The sequence below is a fragment of the Hordeum vulgare genome, chromosome 7H (assembly GCF_904849725.1).
Source record: "Hordeum vulgare subsp. vulgare chromosome 7H, MorexV3_pseudomolecules_assembly, whole genome shotgun sequence".
Taxonomy (NCBI): Eukaryota; Viridiplantae; Streptophyta; class Magnoliopsida; order Poales; family Poaceae; genus Hordeum; species Hordeum vulgare.
This window is the reverse complement of record NC_058524.1, coordinates 581,432,461-581,458,971: the sequence shown is the minus strand read 5'-3', so window position 1 is coordinate 581,458,971 and position 26,511 is coordinate 581,432,461. Positions and strand designations below refer to the sequence as shown.

At 42.6% G+C, this 26,511-nt stretch overlaps 1 protein-coding gene across 1 annotated transcript; it reads left to right on the top strand.

Moving 5' to 3' along the window:
* The first annotated feature begins 2,526 nt into the window (after positions 1-2,526).
* On the top strand, positions 2,527-13,038 carry LOC123410753 (mitochondrial intermediate peptidase, mitochondrial). Its single transcript, XM_045103695.1, has 17 exons — positions 2,527-3,009; positions 3,111-3,192; positions 3,274-3,326; positions 3,426-3,480; positions 3,581-3,719; positions 3,801-3,855; positions 4,714-4,936; positions 5,381-5,476; positions 6,222-6,341; positions 6,445-6,570; positions 9,751-9,906; positions 11,042-11,158; positions 11,366-11,488; positions 11,565-11,632; positions 11,760-11,895; positions 12,012-12,177; positions 12,300-13,038. Exons 1-17 carry the CDS (start codon positions 2,864-2,866, stop codon positions 12,536-12,538), a joined length of 2,100 nt encoding a protein of 699 aa, XP_044959630.1. The 5' UTR covers positions 2,527-2,863; the 3' UTR covers positions 12,539-13,038.
* Positions 13,039-26,511: the final 13,473 nt, after the last annotated feature.

Below are 26,511 nucleotides of genomic sequence, written 5' to 3'. Positions count from 1 at the left end.
TTTGTCTCCTCTGATCATGAATATAAACATGTTTTGTGGATAGTTCCGCTTGTTCTTGAGGACACGTGAGAAGTCTTTTTATAAGTAGTAATGTGAAGTTGGTATTCGTTCAATGTTTTGATGATTTGTTATGTTGTTCTTCCTCTAGTGGTGTCGTGTGAATGTCGACTACATGACACTTCATCATATTTGGGCCTAGGGAAAGACAATATTAGAATGATTGTTAGATATGGTTTGTGGGAGTGACAGAAGCCTATACCCTAATTTATGAGCTTTCTCGTAAGGGACTGATTTGGATCCTTTCGTTTAATGCACAGTTAGATTCATCTTAATTCCTTTCTCGTATTTGCGGATGCTTAAGAGAGGAGTTAATGTTAAGTAGGTTGTTTGTTCAAGTAAGAGCAACACCTTAGCACTGGTCCACCCACATAACAATTTATCAAAGCAATGAACGCGTGTCAATGAATCATGATGAAAGCAACTAGATGACTTCCGCTGGGTCCTCAATAGTGCTTTAATCACTATAAGAAATACCTTCAACTTGTCCTTTGCAATAAAAGGATTGTGCCACCTTACTGCACCTTGTATTTTTGTTACTCGTCGCTTGTTATAAATTATTTTGCTATCAAACTATTTGTCACAAACTACTTTACAACACTTGTAGAGAATACCTTGCTGAAACCCGTTTGTCGATTCCTTCTGTTTCTCGTTAGGTTCTATACTCTTCCTTATTGAAAGGACTATCATTGATACCCTATACTTATAGGTCATCAACAATGAGAGTTAAATAGGAGACAATCATAATAAGTGTACATATGAAGGTCTACTTGGGAGTGGAAAACTTCATGGTACGTTCCAATTTCTATCTAGGTAACTGTAAAATTGTTCAGCGATTGGAGGGGAGGGACATCAAGGAAGATATCAATGTGTCTTTCCTTTGTATTAATAAATGGTCATCATCATTACATCTAACATCTAGTTAAGAACATAACTATGAATACTAAAATAATTATCAAATACACATGGTATAATCGAGTTCAAAAACTGAAAAGCTCAGTCCAATATCTAACATGAACATAGAAGTATTTTTTTTTCTATTTTCCTTTTCCTTTTGGAGAGCTTATAAGATAAGCTTAACCCCTAGGATATGGGAATCAAAGTGAAAATTACAAACAATATTAGGAAGGGAAATGGGACATCCGAGGAGAAGGGATGTGAATACCTATGTATTTTGCCGATGACGAGGGAGAGAGGCACACACAGGGCACGTGAATCCATCTCGTACAATTTTTCGGGAACAGAGGATATGGCCATCATCATGGTCATCATCATCAACGGGAAGAGAAGAGTTAGGATGGTCCGTAGTCGTAGCCATGGAACACCTAGATTTTGTGGGAGGAGCGCCACTTTCACTGTCATAACTCGCAAGCAAGTGCATCATGAAGGAGGCGAGTGGAGGTGCGTAGACCATAAATAGTTGCCCATTACAATCGGAAGGGAAGAGAAATGGAAGGGAGGAGCTCCTTGTAAGCCATTGATAGTAGGAAGAAACTGCGTTGGCGCCACCATGGCCTACCCCCAGGCGGTGGCTCCACCAATTTGAACTGATTGGACCTTGGTTCTCCTGCTCCTCCATCTCGATCTCTAGGACATCTCTTGAGATTGTTGTCAGTCATGATGACAACAAAGGCGGTGTGAGGGTGGCGACATGATAGGGTTTTCCTAGGAGAGGGAGGGTGGCATTGCGGCGTCGATAAGATGTTTTTTTTCTAGGCCAACGTGAGAGGATGTTGAGCAATGAGTGGTGCACGTGGGCTTCATCGTGAAATGCCTACTAAACTAGATGCCTCTGATTTGGCTACGCGAGTAGTTGTCATCGGATATTCGGCCCAGTCGCCATACAATGACGTTGCATCATAGATCATATGACCAACGATAGCTAAAAATGTGATCGAATAGAGGCACGAGGATGCGTGAGAGGAAGACAACTTTCACATACAAATACACTGAAGTTTGACAATCTATTGAAGTTTTGGAAAGTAAAATCTATTATAGTTTGACAACTATAATATTGATCATACAAACAATTCTTGAATGACTAGTATAGGAAAGGGAACTTTCACATATTCACATACAAATACAATGCGTGAGAGGGTAAGGAAATGGTGCGGTTTTACCGTCCTAAATTAGTATTTTTAGATTCATCATGAAGTATAATTTTATATTTAATTATTTAATATTTTAGATGTCAGCATTTTATTTTGTAAATTTGGTCAAATGGAGATATGTTTGAACTTTTGAATCTGCAGTATATACTGTAATAAGATCCATGGGGAGAAAGAAACCAAGAATCAAAAGAAAACCACGTGACACATGTGGTAAGCTATCCAAATTATATTTAAAATAAAATCATCAAAAGGAAAAAAAAATAGACAAAAAAAATGCTCTCTAGATTTTGGGCCTGTCCGTAGATATCTCCGGTTCGGTCTAAGCCTAACGAAGCGACCGACCGAGAGAGACCGAAGCCCTCTTCGCGCTCACCCCTACACGGAGCGGCGGCGTGGCGCGGCGAGCTCAGCCGCCTCCGCGGCTCCGTCCAAGCGCGGCGACTTCCAACCCACCGGCGAGTTCCTTCCGTTCCCCAGAGCGCTGAGGATTGCTCTCACCCAGCGGCGGCAGCTGTTTTCGCCTGCCCTCCCGTGCCGTCACAATCCTCTCGCGCAAGGGCAGCCGAGCTCTGGTGGTTGGCGGCGGCACGGCGGGCACCGGGCGAGCAGCCGCACAGACCAACCACGCGGCGGAATCAGCGGCGCCTCTCAAGCGCCTGTCATCTCCTACCACTCTCCGGGACCACGCTGCCACGATGTTGCGGGCCGCCGCCGCCGCCCGCCGCGCTGCGGTGGCCGCATTCTCCGCCTCCGCGGGGAGGCCGGAGACGGGCCTGTACGGCTTCGAGGTGCTGCGCACGGCCAAGGGCTTCCGCCGCTTCGTCGACGAGGCCATCCAGCGGTAAGGGGGGCGGAAAACCCTGAACCCCTTCGATCCCCAATACCACCCCACCCCAACCATCGCTCGCTAAATTTTCTGTGACCGTTTGCTCGGATTTGCAGGTCGGACGAGCTCGTTGCCCACATTGCGCAGTTGCCGCCGGCTGCGGAGATTGTTCGCACCATGGATGAGATCTCCAACACCGTAACTTGCTCTCCTAGCATTTGGTTTACTCCGAGTGGTTTGATACGCAGTAGCTGATGCGTCTTGTGTTGATTTGGTTAGGTTTGTTCAGTCATTGATTCGGCGGAGCTGTGCAGGAACACACACCCAGATAGGTGAGTATAGATGACGGTGGCTTGCTTGTCGTGTAATTTTGATGCTCTGCAGCAAAGTGCTTTTGGTTTTTACTGAATATAGATATGTATGTGAACTAGGGAGTTTGCGGAGGAAGCAGATAAGGCATCGATGAGGATTTACGAGCATCTTCAAGTAAGGTCGATAGCATACATGACATCCGTGGAAAGGGAGAAGCCAGAGTGAAATGACCAAACAAGAATTGTAACATTTCATTTTCTGTGATTTTCTGCAGTACCTGAACACAAATACTACTTTATACAATGCGATAGTAAAAGCTGAGAGTGAAGGTGCCCTGCTCTCAGAGGAATCTCGGAAGGCAGCAAATAACTTGCGTGCCGACTTTGAGAAAGGAGGGATTCATCTTCCTAAAGGTTGCCATACTCACAGTTATATTCAGTTGCTTTTTGTCAGTTTTGAATTTTAACTAGAAACATAATGCTTTACCATTGCAGATAAACTCGAGCGTGTTAATCAGCTGAACCTTGCAATTGCGCATCTGGGTAGAAAGTAGGTACATGCATTGTACACTGGCCATTGCTAAGCTCAGTACTATTTCCACTGTTGAACTATCGATATTGACTTCGCATTCCATGTTGTAGTTGCACATCTCCTACTTGACTATCAGCAAGTGATTTCACTGTTTAGTGGCATTACTTGTTGGTAAGCATATTTAATGTTGGGTTCCCACTAATCATGCTTATGTTTTTCTTATATATTTCTTGTAGCTTGTTTGTTAAGTTCGTGGACCGATTAAAACCTAATATTTGGATCTTGTAATTATTTTCTTAAAATGCTTACCTGGATATCCATGTGCCAGAACCATGACTTGGTTTCAATATCTTACGGGTTTCAAATCTAGCCTACCCCAACTTGTTTGGGACTGAAAGGCTTTGTTGTTGTTGTTGCTTACTTAGATATTCCTAATACAAGCGCTTCAGCGGCATCATAGCATTAAATATGAGGGTTAAATTGCATACTTGGTTTGTTATCATCGGTTTATTGGATGAAACCCCATGATGGTTTCCTTTCCTTTTTCAGCAATGTTGAAAATGAGAAATAGACTGTTGGTTCTAAGTATCTTTGCTTCATTGCACAACCATTCTGCTTTCACCTATTCATAATTAATCTTTATCAGCAATACTACTACTCTAAATAGCTACATAACCTGATAACTTTACAGTTATTTTTGTCAGTTTAACTACATTTCTCCCTTGGGTGCTTCTAGCATTCATGTTGTTCCCCTCTCCAGTATATTCATGTTATACCTTTTTTTTACCGAGTTGAATCTTTGCACTGCATTTAGCTTGTTGATTCAATTTGGAAAATTACCTGTAACTGTTGTGCTCTTTCTTGTTACTGTGTCAGGTTCAATGAAAATGTTATGAACAAACCAGGTTTTGTGGATATATATCCAGCTTCGCGTATTCCAAGGAATATACAATATAGTTTCAAACCTATTAGTCGTTTTAAACCTAGGGGTGTTGAAGAACAAAGCAATGCAATGAACACTACAAGGCAAAAGGGTGTAAGGATAGTTACAGACTCAGGATCTGTATCATCAGCACTGAGATGGGTTAAAGATGAGGAAGTATGTTCCTTTTGTTCCACTCATAAGCATTCCAAACTTCCTTACATCCTAGTATTTGCATGGCGTAAACATAGATATCCATGCATAGGGGTGTCCAAAAACTGTTTGACCTCAATCCATTCAAACCGTTATTTCATTTTTTTATACTAGCTCGGTTGCTCCCGTGGTGAGCAGTAAAGGCAAATGAACTACCTTACTGATTTGCGCGTTTTCATGGGCTGAATTCAACTCTTTTTTTAACACACCTACATGTTCATGGTATTTTTAGCAATGTTTGGATTTTTGTGCTCATTTATTTATTCTATACATGGAAATATCTTACTTATCCATTTTCTGGTTTAGCTATTTATCTTTCCTACCCTTTTGATGCAATATTTGTATAGCTATAATGTATGTCATCACACTTATGCTAGCAGCATTCTAACTGTTCCACATTTTCCAAAGGTCAGGAGGCAGGTATACGTTGTAGGAAACTCTGAACCTCGTGAAAACATTGGTGTTCTTGACGAACTTATTGATGCTCGTGATGAGTTTGCAAAGGTAAATGCATTTTTTTTATATCATAGAGTATATATAGAGGCAACCTGATGCTAATATTTTAACATCTTTGTGCTAAACTTCACTTGATGGTGCATATGGTAAACTTACGTATCTGTAATACGGAGATGATGTTTAAGCTTTGGTTACGTTTTCTAGCAGTCTAGATTAGTCAATTTAGCATGAATTCCTCTGTGCACTAATATCTTAGTAAACCATTTGAAGGATATGAGAACCTTGTTTGGCAGTTTCAACCTTTTAGTTTGGCTGCTTGGTTGAGGTGGCATTGCTATGAGAATATCGGGAGAATATCGGAAGGAGTGTCACGGAAGTCGGTTATTTCGACAAGTAATAAACACCTTGTATCTCCGTGGGAGTAACGTGTATGATCTTGAGGAAAATTAGTGTTCTCTCAAGGGGGTTCTGGAGTCTAGATGACCCATGTTGGATATTTTGTCTTCCTATCGTTAGGAAATGTGTGAGCTAGATGTCACATGCATTAGCTGATCTCTGGATCCTATGTTATTAGCAGACAAAAATTAATCCAGTATTCGATGCATGTACTCTGTTGTTTAGTTCTGCAGTTTAATAGAAGTTCGAAGAAACAGAACAAAATCGTACCTGATATACTTACCTAAGCATGTTCATAAATATGATGACATCGATTACATTATTAAGTATGAGTATTTCTTTAAGTCTACTTCTATTCCAGGAGAATTACAAACATTTTTTTTTATCCTTTTGGCAGACTATGGGTTGCAGATCATATGCTGAATTTGCTATTCGTCCTAACATGGCTGCATCTGTAGATGTGGTCATGTCATTCCTCAACGATTTGAGTGACACTGTTAGGCATAAAGCTGATGAGGTATTCAAGGGACTGAAGGGAGTGAACTTAAATATTGGCATACATAATACACATCGTTATATCCAACCAGTGGTTTTTCTACTTATATCAACTTTTGATGCAGGAATTCAATACTATAAAAGATTTTAAGAGAAGAGTATGTAATGACAAGAGTGCTGATCTTGAACCATGGGATGAGGATTATTTCATTGGAATGATGAAATCATCTGCACATACCGTGGATCCCTCGGTATGATTCATCTCAAAAATGTACAATTGTTGAAAGTAATGATAAATATACTATTTAGGTTTCTGACCATAATCTAGGTATTTCCTGTTAAATAGTGTGTGTAAATACACACTTTGCATAATATAGGTTGGTAGTGTTAGGAAAGCAACTTGTGTTTATTGAAGGCCCAAGGGGCATATATATATTACACATGACTTGAGGTGCAAGGAAAGTAAACATAGACTAATAAGGACTCCTAGACTAATACTAATAGACTAATAAGGACTCCTAGACTAATACTAATACTTCCTAACCCCCCCCCCCCCCTCAAATGCAAAGCGTATGCAATAGCATTGCATTTGAAGAAGTGTAATACTAAAAAACAATGATAATCCAAATCCGCGTCTTGAGAGTGTCGTCGTAGCATGAAGAGTCTTCAAAACTTGTCGAGTTGCCGAAGGAGAGAACGAAAAGATGGCACATCAGAGGTAGACACCGCATCACTTGAAGATACAAGATACGTATCAAGAGAAGATGGGTTGTCAAAAGAAGATGGCACATCAAGAGAATAAAGCATTGTGCAGAAAATCATAGTCCACGACAATCGACGGCGAAAGAAGCTCGGCGGTTAAGGCACGATGAACATAGATTGACAATGCTAAAGAAGTCCAGAAAATCCTATAGAAAACAACAAGGGCAAATAGGCCACAAAAGTTGCATAGAAAGGATCAGGACCAAAGAAAGGCTGACGGACTAAGGTATGGTGGACTCGCATGGCATGAGAAAACACAAAATATCAACGGATTTGGTGGACGCAGCGGAAAACAAAGAAAACTAGAAAACACACACTAGATTAGGGATGATGGCAGCGGAAGAGAAAAAATAATATCATGGCGGCGAAGGCCAATTCCAACCAGAGTGTGCATGAGACGGTCCTGACTGTGTAGAAGGTGGTTGCTCAGTGCGGGAAGCTTGAGTCACAATACCAGCAGTACCCGTCGAGGAAGAACCTGAAGCAGCGAGCAGACGCTTAAGTCTCAGAATATCCTGCTCAGTCAAAGCGATGGCTGAAGCTGTCGAGGTAGATGACGAAGTCTCTGTAGATGATGATTGCGCCTGGCGCAAGTGTTTCTTCTTCGTGTAGCAGTGGGACTCAATATGACCATCATTGTTGCAGTAGCCACAATGCGGACGGGGGCGACCTGAGCGGCGGAGCACTCGAGTAAGAAGGGGTCGGTGCAGTAGGTGGCGTAGAAGTAGCCCGAGCAGCGAGCACCGAGGGAACCTCCAGCAAACCAGCACCACGTAAGCGAGTCTCCTCAGCACGAATCTCAGAAAGCGCCTCCATGAGAGAAATACGGCCACGAGCAAACAACTGAGCACGCCGGGGCTCAAACTCCTTACGGAGCCGAGACAGGAACCCATAGACGCGATGAAACTCCAAGTTGGCCTGGACAACCTGGCAACAGGGGCAAGTACGACAACCAGCAGTGTGGCGAGAATCGAGCTGGCGCCAGATAGCAGAACTCTGTGCATAGAAGTCATCAACAGTAGAGTCATCCTGCTGAAGAGCATGCTCCTGACGAACCACAGAGAGGTATAAGGCATCACCAGAGGGCGCATAGCGCTGACGAAGGCGAGTCCACATCTCAAAGGCAGTAGGAAGACCCAAAAACTCAGAGGCAAACTGAGGCAGAACACTAGCAGTGAGAACAGCTGCAGCACGAGCATCATCATCAAGCCACTGGGTGTAAGCGGACAGAGCACCGTGATACACGTGAAGAGCCTCCTCATAAGCCAAGACCTTCTCATCATAAGCACTCACAACGGCCTCATCAGCAAGCTTAGCCGCATCCTTTGCGGCCTGAGGAGCATCCGCAGGAAGAGCCGGTGGGGTCGACGGAGTAGGAGCCATGGGAGGAACCGGACATGGCGGACAACAGACCTCGCCAGAAAGAAAACCCCATAGACGGATGCCACGCATGTGAATGCGCATGAAGCCAATGAACTCGGTGTAGTTAGTGCCATCAAAGATCACCGGACACCGAGGAACAACAACGTAGCCGAATGCAGCAGACATATTTTTTTAGATCTCACGGCAGCTACAGATCAGAGAGGGCCGGCAGGATCTGACGATCGGGAGCAGAGCCGCCTCCTGCCTCGAGCGGGGCTGGAGGGAGCCGAGCTGGCGTCCTCGAGCAGAGGCGCTCGGGAAGCAGCAGCAGCGGGAAAAGCGTTGAGGACGGGCTGGATCGATCTGTAGCAGGAGGGAGGGCTTGATCTGTACCAGGGGAGGGCTCGATCTGTAGCAGGGTCGATCTGGACCAAAGGAGCCGTCCTCGAGCAGGATAGGGCTGGATCGATCTGGAGCAGGGGATCGACGGGGACGAGGAGGACGCCCTGATCACGTAGCCTTCTGGAAGTGAGCTGCTGCTGCCCGAGGCCCTGTACATCACGATGTCGCCGGCAGCGGGCGGTGCCTGCGCGTCCTTCTTTTCTGCGGAATCTTGGACGGTCTGGAGCTGCTGCTTGGCGGCGGCTGGGAGCAGGTGCGGGTGCGTGACCAGAATCTGGGATCGGGAGCGGAGGAGATCCGGCCAGAGGTGGGTGGGTCGCGGGAGTCGCGGGAGATGGGCCCAACGGGGGAGCAGAGACGAGATCCCGCGACGGGAACGGCGGCTGGAGCAGAAGGAGATCGGGAGCAGCAGCTAGACGAACAACGGCTGCGTGGAGAAGATCAGAGCACGAGTTGCGCGTGCGAAAAAAATAACCTAAGGCTCTAATACCATGTTAGGAAAGCAACTTGTGTTTATTGAAGGCCCAAGGGGCATATATATATTACACATGACTTGAGGTGCAAGGAAAGTAAACATAGACTAATAAGGACTCTTAGACTAATACTAATAGACTAATAAGGACTCCTAGACTAATAGTAATACTTCCTAACAGGTAGAAGCCAAATCAAACTTGCATTTGGTATTTTGTAAGCTAAAGGTGTTATGAGGGGAAGAAAACTGAAGTAGGGAATCACTTACTAGTTTCATATATTTAGTCTGAAAAGCTTCATTTTCTGCAGTTGCTTAAATTCTTCAGGACATAAAGTTTTACTTGACGTGAGCTATTGTTTTATTTCATTGTTTCCTGCAGGACAACTTTCCTTCTCTTTTATCCTTTTTGACACTATCTTTTCTTATGTATCAGGTTGTTGCATCGTATTTTCCATTGTCCCAATGCATAAAGGGCTTAAACGTGCTGGTGGAATCATTATTTGGTGCCACATTTCATGAAGTTCCTATGGGAGATGGAGAGTCGTGGCATCCAAATGTGATAAAGCTGTCTCTCCATCACCCTGATGAGGTAATAATGCACTACCTTTAGAAGATAGTTCTACATAAGTGTAAATTTGCAATAGATGTTCGTACATTCTCAAAGTTTGGAATTACTAAATTCAAATGACAGCAATTAGAAATAACTTGTGGTTTGTGAAAGGATGGGCAAGTAGGCAAGTACAGATCTGGTATGTCACACCTAATAGACATTAACAATGACCGTTCATAGTCCGCCGTATCTGGTCCATATTAGCAACGAACTTCTATCAAACAGATGGGTAAATCCGTCCTGTTGTTTAGTAGCGTAAATCCCATAGAAACAGTTTATAGTCTGAACTACGAGAAACATAGCAGAAGTCTTTTGCACATTATTTTCTCACTTATACCAAATTGACTACCGTAGCATAAAATTGTCTGCTAATGTCACAAATGATTTTAAAGCTATTAGGCACATATTATGATGTGATAAAGCTGTCTCTCCATCACCCTGATCGAGTATTTGTATATCTTAATGAATGATCTATTTAACTTCGAAATCATCACTCCCTTATTTTTCTTTCTGTAATGCATATATTTTACCCGTCTTGCACCATAGTATTATGCACACATGTGAATTTAATCAGTTTATAGATGTACATCATTGTTTTTCTTGATTATCACATCTTCTCTCTCCCACACTTGTATACAGTGCTCTCATTAACTACCCCCACCCCTCCCACACTTCCAAGGTACATATATTAAAAAGCATGGTTGTTTTTCTTGTGTTTCTCTTGGTTTTATGACTTTCATGGTCATTTTCTTGATTTTCTCTTGGTTTCATAACGTTCTTAATCCTCGTGTCCACTCAAACACACCTTGTAATACACAACAGAGGGAACACAGCATTGTCTCTAACCTGAACACGATTTTCCTGTTAATAATGATAACTTCGCATCATATCGAATAGAGATTACAAGTCCAATCATGTCTAGAATAGAGATTAACAAATATGATTTCTGCCAGTTAATGCTGTTTGCGATGATGCAATGACTTCCTCCAAGAGTGGTACAATCAAGGATGTTGATTACAAGTCCTATCATGCACACCATTGCCTGATTACACTCTCCTATTTTTGGTATATTTGCTGAACCGAAATAATTAAAGTCAACATGTCTAATCAACAGGGTGATTTAGGATTTATGTATCTCGATCTCTACTCCAGAAAGGGTAAATATCCAGGATGTGCTCATTTTGCAATCAGAGGGGGCCGGCGATTATCTGACACGAACTACCAACTTCCAGTATGTCCTCTTAATCTCGTATCGGTTATTGTTTATTTTTGTAGTAAAACTATGAACATCAAGGCTTTTTCCCATAAGGGAGTGACATCTCAAATTCGATACCACTTAATGGAACTAGATTAATAGATCCTATCTTGGAAAATTATATAGTTCAAATTCGTACTGGCAGTTCAGTTTATGTCAATCAATTGTGTTCTTGCTTTTCAGATCATTGCCTTGGTATGCAACTTCTCGAGTTCCAGGGGATTAACTGCGAGGCTCAACCATTGTGACGTTGAAACTCTTTTCCATGAGTTTGGCCATGCTCTTCATTCTCTGCTATCAAGAACGGTATTTTGCTGGTTCTTCATTCAGGTTATCAAACAATTTCTGCATATCTTATCTGGCAGCACATTGATATTTGCAGGAATACCAGCATTTCTCTGGTACTAGAGTTGCTCTCGATGTCGCTGAAACACCCTCAAACCTTTTTGAGTATGTATGAAGTGTTAGTAAAAATAGATTAGTAGTTTGCCAGTCTTATCTAATTACGGCCTATCCAAAACAAACTTCTTTTGCTATTGGACTCTTTACCGATAGTTGAGTGTAATTTCCATTGCAGGTTCTATGCGTGGGACTACCGTGTCTTGAGGACATTTGCTCTAGATGAAACAACTGGTGATCCAATACCAGAAAAGCTGGTAAAGGCACTAAATGCTTCTCGAAACATGTTTCCGGCTACTGACCTCCAGCGACAGGTTTGCTTATATTTCTACTTACTTTCTTATCACTTCACCAGAGCTGGCCAGTTATGTTTGTTGACCTTGTCCTTGTATTAATTGTGCCACTTTGTGTTATCGTGCCTGTCCCCCAGGTTTTTTATTCTATAATGGACTTAACTTTGTTTGGAGAGCACACGTCAAAGCCGGTGGACACAATTTCTGCAGTTGCGGATTTGAAAAGAAAGCACACGAGTTGGAATTATGTAGAAGGCACTCACTGGCATACTCGGTTTTCCCATCTTATAAACTATGGCGCTGGTAGGGCTTTGTATCTGTCTTCTAGTTTCATGAACCATTTTTTCCTTCTGGGAAGTTCCATAAATTGATTTGCATGCGATCCTTCTCATAAGGGCATAACCTCTTATTTAACATTATTGCAGGGTACTATAGCTATCTTTATGCTAGATGTTTTGCCACAACTATATGGCAAGAAGTATGCCAAGGTGATCCATTGTCCCGCAACACAGGTAGCGCGATTAGGGACAAGTTCTTAAGACATGGTGGGGCTAAGGATCCATCTGCCTTGTTGAAGGATTTTGTAGGTGATTCCGTCATTAAAAACTCTGGCGGCGGAATAATCCCTGACATTAGCTCATTGTGTAAAGAAGTTGGTTTGTGAAATACCACCAAGGGCACATACTGCGATCACTATTTTTTGACACCGAGGTTGACTAAAGCAAAGGGCCAGTAACTCGAAACCAAAGGCAGGGAGTGCATGTTGGAGTTTCAGGAGCTTAATCTCCTGGCCGGTGCCACAGGATAGCTGAAGGTGTAGAAGATACAGCTGGGATGGTTGTGTGAGGTTCTTGACAAGGAACTTAGTTGGTTGCGATTCCGAGATCCTAAATACATTTCTTTTTCACATATTAGATCAACTGAGTGTATCCTCTTTTACTGATGAACAAACTCTACAAGTCAACTATATATGCCGATTCATGCTGCGAGAATGATCTATCAGATGTGTTCTTTGAGATCATCGTACCTTTCACTTCCATGGTAATTGATGATACTTATGGCTAGTTCCTGACTATGGTTATGACTTGTTCATCTTTAAAAGAGGAGAGAGTTGGGCAGGGCTTTTATTAAATGATGATTCAATGATATTTGGTGCATTGTGAAGATTATGGCTGCCTTTATTTTCCTCGTTTGTGATGATTGAATTAATACATGAACGCACAGACTCTCAAAATGTGGGCATCTGAGAAGCCACACTGTGAACTTGATGTCGTGCTGTTCTGCCACCCATCGCCGCATCGCCGGCCGAGATCACTGCAGTCAAAGGGATATTACAGCTCTTCAGCCGCGCCTTCGGACTCCACGTCAATTTCGCCAAGAGCACGACGACCCTCTGTCCTATCGCCAAGCTCCTAGTACTCGGCTGTCCTATTGCCGAGCTCCCAGTCACCTACCTGGAAATCCCACTCACAATCCGACCCACTCACAATCCGACGACCTACGACGGCGCAACTACAGCCCCTGGTGGACAAGGTGCAAATCCGTCCTCTGCGCAGTCTCCATTCACCAGCTCCCAGTCACCTACCTGGAAATCCCACTCACAATCCGACGACCTACGACGGCGCAACTACAGCCCCTGGTGGACAAGGTGCAAATCCGTCCTCTGCGCAGTCTCCATTCACCAACTGCTCGTCTTCGCGACAAGGTGCAAATCCATCCTCTGCGCAGTCCCCATTCACCAACTGCTCGTCTTCGCGACAAGGTGCAAATCCGTCCTCTGCGCAGTCCCCATTCACCAACTGCTCGTCTTCGCGCCGCCCAAGAAAACCATCCTCTGCGCAGTCCCCATTCACCAACTGCTCGTCTTCGCGACAAGGTGCAAATCCATCCTCTGCGCAGTCCCCATTCACCAACTGCTCGTCTTCGCGACAAGGTGCAAATCCGTCCTCTGCGCAGTCCCCATTCACCAACTGCTCGTCTTCGCGCCGCCCAAGAAAACCATCAAGCAACTTGAGAAGATTGAGCATGGCTTCTTGTGGGCTGGCCGCGAGGCTGCCAATGGGGGCAACTGCCATGTCAACTGGCGTAGGACCTGCCGTCCTATCGAGCTCGGAGGCCTTGGCATCCCGGCCCCCAGCGCGTCGGGCTGGCACTACGTCTGCGCTGGCACGACCAATACGGAGTATGGAGCGGACTTGACCTGCAGTTCTCGGCGGATGAGCACGCCCTGTTCTTCGTCTGCACCATAATGAACCTGGGAAACGGCCTCTCGGCCCTCTTCTGGGATGACCGCTGGATTGACGGCCGATCCGTCGGCGAGATCGCGCCGCAGCTCCACGCCTGCATCCCCACGCGCAAAAGGAAGGTGCGGACCGTCGCGGAGGGGCTCAATGCCAACGCTTGGGCTCGCGACATCGAGGGCACTCTCGGCGTCCACGAGATTGGCCAGTACATCCGCCTCTGGAATACCATTGAGCACACCATCCCGACCAACACGCCCGATCGACTCACCTGGAAGTGGACCACGAATGGATCATACACTGCTAAGTCTTGCTACAAGGCTACCTTCTAGGGATCCATCTCCAGCGCCTCCTGGAAGTTCATATGGAAGAGCTGGGCACCACCCCGGGTGCGCTTCTTCCATTGGCTCGCTGACCAAGATCGATGCTGGACCTCAGATCGCTTGGCTCGGCGAGGGCTGCAGCACCACGATCCTTACCTCTTGTGCTGTCAAGACCCCGAGACGATGGACCACTTGCTCCTCCGTTGCCCCTTCTCCAGGCAGGTATGGCAAGATGTCATCACTTGGCTCCGCTTGCCGTGCACACCCCCCAGCCACGAGTCTTCCCTCCTTGCCTGGTGGCATAGCACTAGGCAGAGAATTCTGCAGCCCATGCGCAAAGGCTTCGCCTCCATGACCCTGCTGATCCCGTGGATGATTTGGAAGCACCGAACAACTGCGTGTTCGAGGGCACCCAACCCTCGGCGAACGACCTGGTTGCGAGGATCAAAGACGAGGCGTCCCTCTGGACCAAGGCAGGAGCGGCTGGCCTCTGCGACATCATCCACCAGACCTGGGACGTGTACTAATTCCATGTAATCATCATCAGTACTGTACCTCCTAGGAGGAATATAATGTAACATAAACTCTACCTTTTCAATACAAAGAAACACATGAATCTCTCTGCGTTTTCTCGAAAAAACTATATCCGACCGCATACTTCAAACAGTATGACTGGCCAGCTTTTGCCTGTTAGTGACAATGCGCCTTAAGGCAGCGAATGTGAAGGTTTGAATTGATATGATCAAGTTGTTTAATAGTGCCTACTTCATTGAAGGAGTGTATGCTCAGAATAGCGCAAGAAGGCCCCTATGTGGTCTGCATGAAAGCATCAATTGAATGGTTGTTGTAGTACATTACATCAAACCTTAGTGTAGTAGTGTTCATATTTAAGCAGGGAAGCGAGGTAGCATAGGCTCATGATTCACAAAGAAGCCACCCTGCACACCCGAGGTCCAAGTAAGGAGCATAGCTCGATCGTTGCTAGGTTCATATAAGCATACACCATGCACGCATTTGCACTTAGTTGGATCAACTTTTGCAATACCGATGAGACTTGCAATATCCTAGGACTTGGAAGCATCAGGATTTGTGACCGTACCGACCTAGATTTGTACAGGAAGTAGCAATGACAGGACGGTCAAATGGAAAATTAACCTTTCTCTCACAGTCTGACCAGCATGGTAGCTCAATGATAAAGGATGTATTGGTTACCTTTCAATTACCTCCAACCATGACATCTTCAAGGTTTCAATCTCTCTCTTTACTCTATTATAGGTCGTTGGTAAGTACAAGACTGTAATTTTAGTGTTCTATTGAGCTACCATACTGGTCAATAGTTATACGAGGTTCTTGACATGGAGCTTAGTTGGCTCTGATTCAAGGATCCTAAATGTATTTTATTTTTTCACATGATAGATCAACCAAGTAGATCCTCTTTTACTGACGATTAAACTCCAAAGTCAAACTATATATGCGGACGCATGCTGCGAGGATGGTCTGTCAGATGTGTTCTTTGCGATCATCATAGCTTCCACACTCCTATTGTTCATGCATGTTGTTTCACACCGATGCCTAGTCGGTCTCTCGGAAAGATTTACTTGTATGGCCTTAGCTCACAATCAATAACTTGTATATCTTGGCCAAACCATGTAGGTGCTGAAGACTTAACATCAATATGGTTGTGAGGTGGGGAGGTAGCGACGGGACAGGCTAAGGCTACTAGTTTCAACAATTAGTTAGGGTTTTAACCAAGTGATGGTTGATTGGACCATCTACTGCTTTTCCTTGATAAATCAGATACGAAATGCCCTTTGGGCATCTTTTCTACTCCCTCCGTCCTAAAATAAGTGTCTTAAGCTTAGTACAAATTTATACTAGAGCTAGTATAAAGTTGAGACAGTTATTTTGAGACAGAGAGAGTAGAAAAAAGTGGCAATTCCATTTCTTTATCAAAATGATTGCGTATTGCAAATAGGTGGCTGCTTAGGCCCAATGTAACGATGCGATTTAAGAAGTGTGGACGCCAAAGAAACTTACATAGTGAACTTGAATTGATATGATCAAAACGCCTATCATGTCCCGTGGCAACATTAAATTGTATGAAAGCATCCATCACTGGGATTTGATGAAAGCATCCATCGATGGGTTGTCACAACACATGGTATCAGAAATTAATATTGTAGTGTTACTATTTAAGCATGATAAGACACGAGGCATGATGATAATGCACAAAGAATCATCCTATATATATACTAGAGGTCAAGCAATGAGCAAAGCTCGGTCATTGCTAGGTTCATATAAGCATAAACCAAGATCAAAATCAACAAATGATTTGCACTGCGATTGCAATGTCTCTGATAAAATCCACAAACATTCTAGGACTTGGAAGCATCAGGATCCGCGATAGTACAATATTAAATTCTCTTCTTGAATTGACGGAGCTAGCATATTTGATCAGCTTGTAGTAATTTCTCTGAATAGGGATACCTCCAAGGTTGCTCACTTAGTTTGTGTGTTGGTAATATAAGTACATTAAAGAGCATATCGTTGACAAATGTGAGAACATTGACTATTGTGATTTTTTAATTGAAGTTTAATTTTGTCACAAGGAACTCTGGTGGCGAAATAGTCCCTAGCTTTAGCTCCTTGTGTAAACAGTGGCAGACCTACCATTGGGGCGAGCTGGGGCGGCCGCCCCGGGTCGCCGGCGGCGAAGGATAGACCCCCACCTACCCCTTTTTTGAAATCCAGTAGCGGCGGCAGCGTTTCTGTTCGATGCAGGCGCGACCACGCGAGGGAGTCTGGAGACGAAGGGGTAAGAAGTTTGGGCCAGTCCACCGATGCAGTTTGGGCTAGTGGCGGCTATTTTTCTACGGCCCAAACAAATCGATCGCCCGCAGGCTCCGCATCGAGGCATCGAGCTGATCGAGCAGTTTCCCCCAAATCCCAAATCCTCCATCTCCATTGAGTGGGTGAATGCTCAGAAGAGCACATGAATGGCTATGTACTTCTTATGGGAGTATTGAATTGCATGAAAGCATCCATCTAATGATTGTTGAAATACATGACCAAGCCTCAATGTAATAGTGTATCTATTTAAAAGTGAGAAAAAAGATAAAACATGATCATAATTCTCAAAGAGGTAGTCTTGTGTACCTAAGGTCGAGCAAGGAGTTGAGATAGGTTGTTGCTAGGTAAGTATCAACATACACCATGCACATAATGCACTTAGGTTTTGCATTTAGTTCGAACTGCTTTTGCAATGCCAATGAAACCCACATATGATTTACGATTTGGAAGCATCCGGATTTGTGACTAGGTCAGTCTAGACTCTTATATGAAGTAGCAATACCATGACAGTTGGATTGAGAATGGCCCCTTTTTGGGTTGCGATCATTGTTCTAGCACACCATATCATGCCTCTACAGGTATGCTTCATCATATAGCTTTAAGGTTCTAGTCATTGTTTTATTAAATAAGACTTTGTTAAGTAAAAGATGGTCACCACTTCAACGTTGTATTGACGAGATTAGCACAAAAATGCGGTGCAGAGTGTTGGCAAGTGAGAATTATTGTTTGCGCCTTATTGTTAATCCTTTGCAAAAAGAACTAGCATGGGCATAAGAGACTATCAAATCAGAAGAAAACTCCGACAAACTTTATGGATATACACGGAATAAGGGACAAAAGAAGCAATACAAATCACAACCAAGAAGCACACCTAATTTGTGCTAACATTTCATCATTGTGTAAAATCCTTACCTAGTTCTCTCTGCTACAGATGAAACAAGTGTAACGCAAGTCGTGTGGGATGTACAATTTGTTCATTAGTCTGATCGTGTCCCCCAACCCCATTGTCCCAATCATATCTATTTTGTTAAGGAACATGAATGGGTCATTAAAGACTTGCAAAAACTTGATGAGCTTTCTACAAAAAAGCTTGGCATGCAAGTCCTCCTCACTTGCTTTGTCCATGCGCTCAGTTTCGGGCTAGCATGCCTCGGTGACACGATTACTCCGATCCAGTTGTCAAACACAAATGCCAAATAAAATTTATTGAGCTTAACCGTTCAAATGTTTGTTCTTTCTCACAATACATCATCTATACATTGTTTGTTTTGAGGGATCTGTTTTTGAGTGACATATTGTACATGGATGTCCTTGGGCTATGTGAACTGTGGTATAACACTATAGTGGCCTTCATGTTAAATTTATAACCACAACAAGGTTGAGTTATTAGGCCTGCATTTGGCTAGTTCTTCAACCGCCATCCCGCAACAAGCATATGTTGTATGTTTGTTTCAAAGGTCGCTAATGCATACAGGACAGCGAGCTGCACGACAATAACGATCGATGTGCCTACCTATCCCGATATGTCAGCGGTAGTTAGGGATCAGAACAACGTGCACGGTGCATGGAATGGGGTGGTGTGAGCGGTGCGAGCAACAGGTCAGGTGGCACGCGATGATATGGTAGTGGCTCATGCGGAGGAGGCTCGGGCAGCGGGCCAAGTGTCAAGGTCGATCCTACATGTCGATCTGCGTAGGTGGGTGACTGCAGGCAGATCCGCACCACATTATGGAAAATCCCCCCGACGGTTGGGGTGATGGTCTCTGGCGGGAAGGCGTCCCGCTCATCCACTTGAGCCTTTTTTCCTAGCATGGAGTACGTGCATGGGTGATTTCCAAGTTACATCTTCAAGATGATCATTGCAATACCTCTTCATGTTCGAAGTAAAAGCTCTTGTTTTGGTACTGATTGATTGGACTCGGCAGTGATGAATTTGAGTTGTTAGCTAGTTGAAGGTGTTGTCCCATGCTAACGTGCCGGTTTTTAGATGTTGGTTTCGGCAACTAGGATGAAAATCCTTCCCTTTGACGGCCTTGGAAGCACATGCGGGCGACAGTGCAAGGACACTTATTTCTTTTTGAAGCTGTTGATGCAAAAAGAAGTCAACTTAATTGCAGGTACTTATTTCATATCATATCTTGTAATGTTTTAACCTGATTAGGTTTGTTTTGTACTTCTCTTGGTGATTAAAAAAATGGATGTGTGCATGAGTGCATCACTTTGATGCTGATGCGGATGCAGGAAGTAACCTCCTTTTCGGAAAGGGGAAAATCATGTACATGTTTTGTTGGCAATTACTTTGATTCACTACTGAAAAAAGGTTTACATGTGGCCTCAAATTAGTGGCGGACATAGACACCCACCTGCCATTACTATTTTGGAAACACAATAGTGGCACAAGAAAGTACCCACCCGTCACAAGTGAACTCTCCCCAATCTTCCCGCGTGATGAAAGTGGATGCTACTTGTGAACTGCGTTGGATTTTTTCCCGAAGAGGAAGGATAAAGCAATATAATAGCGATAAATATTTTTCTTAATGATAATGAAGGTTATCAAACCAATAGGAGAATCAACGCAAACTCTCGTTGTCAGCACCTACACACACAAAACTAAACACTTGCACCAACGCATGCTAGAGGGTTGTAAAGCCCTCGAAATTGCTACTTGAAAGGATTAATTATGATAGAGATAGCCAGATAAATAAATAAATGTAAAAACAAATAATAAATTGCAGCTTTTAAGGTTTTAGTAAATATGATTAAGTAGACCTAGGGGGCATAGTTTTTTACTAGAGGCTTCTCTCTTGAAAATAGCATATGATGGGTAAACAAATTATTGTTGGACAGTTGACAGAATAGCGCATAGTTATGCGAAAGTCCTATTCTACTCCCGAGCTCAAATGCTCCCTCATGAACAGTAAAATAAAAAAAAATAGTAAACAAATTCAAAAAATTCTGAATTTGTTTTGTGATAAACTTTGACAAATGTTTTACATGCGTACCAAAATTCAGCACGAAATAACATTTGTGGAAGTTGCAGCAAAAAATAAATAAAGACTCCAAAATGTATTAAAATAGGACTTTTGGAGCAATGATTTTTTTCCACGACTTCCACAAATGTTATTTCAAGCTGAAATTTTGCAAGCATACAAAACATTTGACAAAGTTTACCATGGAAAAATTCAGAATTTTTTGAATTGTTTTACTATTTTTTTGATTTTACTTTTCATGAGGGAGCATATGAAGTCGAGAGAAAAACCTCCATGTCCATAGTTATGATATTATTCATGGTAATGATCATGTATATAGGCATTGCGTCCATAAACAAATAGACCAAAACGATCCTGCATCTACTACTATTATTCCACTTTGAGAGCGTTTCTATGCTTGCCTCTCTAGGTATTAAGTTAATGACAAACAGAGTAATGATTGGAGCAAGGTGACATGATGTAGATAAAGTAAACTCAAGCAATATGAATAGACCCCGTCGTTTTATCCTTAATGGTAACAATACAAATATGTGTCTTGTCCCCTTCTGTCACTAGGTTATAGAGCACTGCAAGATTGAACCCATTACAATGCACCATTCCCACTGAAAATAAATATGTCTAGTTGGCCAAGCCGAATGGAGAGAAATACGAAGCTATAACAATGATGCAAAATAAAGTTCAAAATAGACTCAATTACTTTCAATGAACAATCTGATGATAAACCAACAATTCACCGGATCCCAACAAACACACCGCAAAAGAAACATAGGATAGATCACCACAGGAAACGTGGAAAACATGGTATTAAAGATTAAAGAGAGAGAATAAACTATCTAGGTACTAGCTATGGACCCGTAGGTCTCTCGTGGACTACCCTCACATCATCATGGAGGAAGCAAGATTAATTGATGTAGACGACCTCACTGATCGATTCCCTCTCTAGTTGGTTACCGGAAAAGATGTCCAGATGGGATCGCGATGGAACAGAGGCTTGCGGTGAAAAAAAAGTGTTTCGGGTGGCTCTTTGTTGGTTTCAAAATATTTTTGGATTTATAGAAGTGGAATTAGGTCAAGGGGCTTGTGAGGGGCCCACGAGCTCGGGGGACGTGTCGTTACCCCGAGGGTGTGTCCTTCGGGCTCGTCGATCTCTCGCGTGTCTTGTGGCCTCCTCCCAATGCTTCTATGGTCTATTTCGGTCTAGTAAAAATCACCAAAAAGTTTCAGCGTGTCTGAACTCCATTTGGTATTGATTTTTTTTTTCAAAAACAAGCAAAAGGAACTAACACTGGGCACTGGGTTAATACATTAGTCTCAAAAATGATATAATATAGAATATAATTTCATATAAAGTATTCAATATTGATAATATAATAGCATGAAACACTCAAAAAATATAGATACGTTGGAGACGTATCAGCATCCCCAAGCTTAATTCATGCTCGTCCCCGAGTAGGTAAATGATAAAAACATAATTTTTGATGTGGCATGCTACCCAACATGTAATCTATTTAAAGTATAATTACTCAGGAATTATGAAGTGATTGGTATCAACATAATAATATCCATGACTATAAGAAGCATAACCATTACTTTTTCAAGATACACGATCCTTAAAGAATATTATCCCTACTCATTTTATCATATTTGCATGGCATGACTCGGTCTTCACCGCATAAGTATAAATCACGATCACCCTAGTGTCAAACCATGCAATTAGACCGCACTTCTAACACGCTTCAACATTTTCAACTTCACGCAATACATGACGTGAACCATGGATATAGAATATAGGTGGAATAGAGTATGGTGGGAAATATCAGAGGAGTCAAAAGGGAAGAAAGTCTCGCATCAACTAGGCGGAACAATGGACTATGGAGAAGCTCATCTATCGATATCAATGCGAGAAGTAGGAATTGCCATGCAATGGATGCACTAGATCTATAAGTGTATGAAAGCTCAAATTAAACTAAGTGGGTGTGCATCCAACTTTCTTGCTCATGGAGACCTCGCGCATTTGAGAAAGGCCATCATCGGAATATACAAGCCAGGTTTTATAATGAAAAATTCCCACTAGTATATGAAAATGACAACTAAGGAGATTATAGAAACATCCATTACCATTGGAAAGGTGTGTTACTTTTAATCATTGATACTCATGCTTAGTTGGTTTCTCACATTAATATAACTTTTCCAAGACAGTCTCATGATTGTCATGCATTAATATAACATCTTCACGTGTTTATTATGGAATAAAATGTGCAAGGGTTGTTCAGGTTGGTTCACTTCAACCAATAGCTCCTAAAAAGGGTAAATCAAAATCTGGCATTTATGTTCACATTGGTTCAAGCCTAAGCACATCGAAGAGAACTTTTGACATGTCACGTTTACTTGTATTAGGCACATCTGTGGATCACTTGCGAAGACAAAACACCCTGGAGGGATGGCCATTCCTTAACTTGTGTTGTTGACACAGTGGATGGAGTTGTGAGGTGAGGGGGTCATGATGACATGCAAGGCATGGGAGGGCTTCTTAATATCTTGTCGAATGATTTTGTAGGTAAAATCACCATTTGGAACTCTAGTTTTAGAATGGTCCCTAACATTAGATCCTTGTGTATAAGAAGTTGATTTGTGAAATACCACCAACAGTGCAAGTTAGGATCATTATATTTAAACCCATGTCATGGAGTGCATTTCGAATGTTAGGAGCTTGATCTCCTCACCCATTTCATAAGATGGTGGAAGGCGTTGAAGATCAAGATGAGATAATTATACGAGATTTTTGACAAGAAATTTAATTGCCTATATCTTAATTGGAAGGTTTTCACATATTAGACCAACTGAGTATTCCTCTTTCACTTATGATTTTTATTCTAGAAGTTAACGATATATGGTGATGCATGTCGTGAGGACGATCTATCATATGCGCCCTTTAATATGAGTGTATATTTTACTCCAATATGCATTCATAATCAATGAATTGATCAGTAGTTGGTATCCCAGGAAAAACATTTCAAATCGAGTTAAGTCATAGTAACAAACTTGTATAACTTGTTCAAACCATGTTGGTGCTTGTCATTTGTGTTCACTATGGTCCTAGTCTATAACAAACATGTCACTATGGTATGTTGACATGGAATTCACACAGACACATACAAAAGGCATGCGAGGGCCTAGCCACACCTTTTCTTGTGCTTGACAACACGATCAATGGTGTTGTGAGGTGGATAGTTAGTGGGCACTGACAAGCACATCTTCATCAGGATGCAAGCTAGCGATCCACGTGAGATAGGTGATATATAACACATCTCTAACCACAATGGCTACCCATTTATTCTTGAATGGAGATAATTAGACAGTTACCAAATGATGATTTGACTTTTAACTGATATGCAATTGCATATTGCAAAGATAATGGCTTCGTATGCATGTTTTGCTCGTCATTAACAAGCAGACATATATGTTGAATGTAAAGGCTTACCCAAAATGTGTGCATGTTTCCAACTACATTGTGAATCTGAATTGATATGATTAAAACATCTTTAATGTGGCTATATTTGCTTGTACATTGCAAAGATCGTGGCTAGTTAGGCCTGGTTTTCCCTATTAGCGACGACGCAACTCTAGTTGGCTAATGCGAATGCTTTCTCAAAAGATGGACGTCTAAAGAAACTACACACTGAACTTGAACTAATATAGTCAGAATATTTAACAAGGGCACGTTTCATTCAGTGAATGCTTAGAATAGTACATGGATGCCCATGTGCTCCTTATGGTAGCATTCAACTACATGGAAACATCCATCGCTTGGTTACTATTGTGCACAACATTAAACCCAACTTAATGTAGATGTACTCATATTTAAGCCTAGGAAGAGATATAGACCAGGATCATAATTCACAAAGAAGCCATCCCGCATACCTAAGGTTGAGCAAGGGGTTGAAATCGATCTTTGTTACTTTCATATAAGCATACACCATGAGTGCAATATGCATGAGTTATTTACTTAGATGGAACTACTTTATAATGCCACTGAAACACAGAAATATCTTAGGACTTAGAAGCATGAGGACTTATGACCGAGTTGACCAAGATCTCTAAGGGATGTAGCAAGACCATGTTAGTTAGGATAAGAATGAACCTCGTTCAAGGTCTTAGCATTTGCATTCTTCATGGCACGGTACTGGGTGGACTTTAACCAAGATCTCATTCTTTGCTTTTATTTAGTTCATACGTTGCTAAGTAGAAGATGTTTTTTTAGAAAAGGAGGCATATCCCCGGCCTCTGCATCAATTGATGCATGCAACCTTTTATTAAAAGCCAAGCAAATAGTTGTGAAGTGTCTTACATGCTCACATGGAGACAAAAAAAGGTCTCGAAAAAGGTGATTAAAAAAGTGCCACAACTGGCTGAAATAGGCCTAGATGACTGCACACCTATCCTATTACTGGACCACCATCCAAACCGGTTGTAGATATCCCGAGCTACCATCTCCCATCGGGTAGACCCAGTAAACATCGACTCCCTGGCTTCCATAGGAGTTAGTAGCGACCACATACGGATCCATGCTGTGGCCGTGTAGATAACCTGCAAAAAAATTGTGTTTGTATGTCTGTTATAATCGAAATCATTTCTGCAGTTCCAAATAGCCCAAAGCATATCAGATACTCCTATACGAATATGTTTTGCTATATGATCTTGCACCCCATGAAACCACGTCCCAAATAACGTGTGTATACTACGAGGAGGGTTTATATTGAAGGCTATTTGAAGCGAGCGCCATAAAATTCTGGCCATCGGACAATGGAGAAAGAGGTGTTTGATAGTTTCATTTTGAATACAAAAACTGCATCTCTTGCTACCCTCCCAATTACTTTTAGCCAAGTTATCCTTTGTTAGGATCACCTCATTGTGAACAAACCACATAAAGACTTTGATACGTAGTGGGACCTTGACCTTCCAAATATGCATTGAATTTGGGATTGGGCTAGAGTCGATGAGATCAAGATACATAGACTTGACAGAAAAGATGCCATTCGAACATAATTTACATTAAAGTTTACGTTCCTCATCAATAAGTTGTACATCCATCAACCTTTTGACCATATGTAACCAGGACGCCCATCTATCTCAACTAGAGCTCTCCGGAATTATATATTTAGAGGAATAGTCTGCAAAACTGTAGCAACAAAAACGTCTCTAGGTTGTACAATATTTTAGAGAGATGGATACTGCATAGCAAGTGGTGTCTCCCCTAACCACGCATCCTCATAGAATATAGTTGAATCTCCGTTTCCAATGATGAACTTTGCTCTTTGGAACAAAGCTGCCTTCGCCCTCATAAGGCCCTTCCAAAAAGGTGAATCATTGGGTCCGACTGAAACCTGAGCTAAGTTTTATTTTGTAGGTACTTATTACGCAAAATTTGTATATACATGCCGTCTTCTTCAACAGATAATCTCAAAAGCCACTTACTCAGCAGCCATCTATTCTTAACCTCTAAGTTCTCAATCCCAAGGCCTCACTGGTCTTTCGGTCTACAAACAATGTCCGATATAGTGAGGCGATATATTGTCTTAGTGTCATCACAGTGCCAAAAGAAATGAGATCGAAAAAAGTCCAACCTCTTCTGTACCCCGACATGCACCTCAAAGGAGGACAAGAGGAACATCGGGAAACTCGCAAGAACCGAGTTAATCTGAATTAGTCGGCCTCCATAAGACATGAGCTTGCTTTTCCAACAACTAAGCTTTTTCTCGAATCTATTATCGATATACTTCCATTCCTTATTCGTGAGCCTACGCTCATGAACTAGTACACCTAGATAACTAAACGGTAAAGTACCCAATTCACGGCCAAAAGTTGTTTATAAGCGTCTTGCTCGTCCCTGGTTTTCCCAAAGCAGAACAACTCGCTTTTGTTAAAGTTTATCTTCAACCCCGGCAACTGTTCAAATAGGCATAACACCAGCTTCATGTTTCTAGCTTTTTCAAAATCATGCTCCATGAATAGAATAGTGTCATCGACATATTGTAGAATAAACACTCCACCATAAACTAGATGTGGGATCTGTAGGGGAACGTCGCATGGGAAACAAAAATTTTCCTACGCGCACGAAGACCTATCATAGTGATGTCCATCTACGAGAGGGGATGAGTGATCTACGTACCCTTGTAGATCGTACAGCAGAAGCGCTAGTGAACGCGGTTGATGTAGTGGAACGTCCTCACGTCC

Bases quoted from the DNA above. Each gene is read 5' to 3' on its own strand.
- LOC123410753 (XM_045103695.1), top strand. From the start codon at position 2,864: ATGTTGCGGGCCGCCGCCGCCGCCCGCCGCGCTGCGGTGGCCGCATTC. The intron at 3,327-3,425 runs GTGAGTATAGAT...TATGTGAACTAG, and splicing joins AGGAACACACACCCAGATAG to GGAGTTTGCGGAGGAAGCAG. The intron at 3,856-4,713 runs GTAGGTACATGC...TTACTGTGTCAG, and splicing joins ATTGCGCATCTGGGTAGAAA to GTTCAATGAAAATGTTATGA.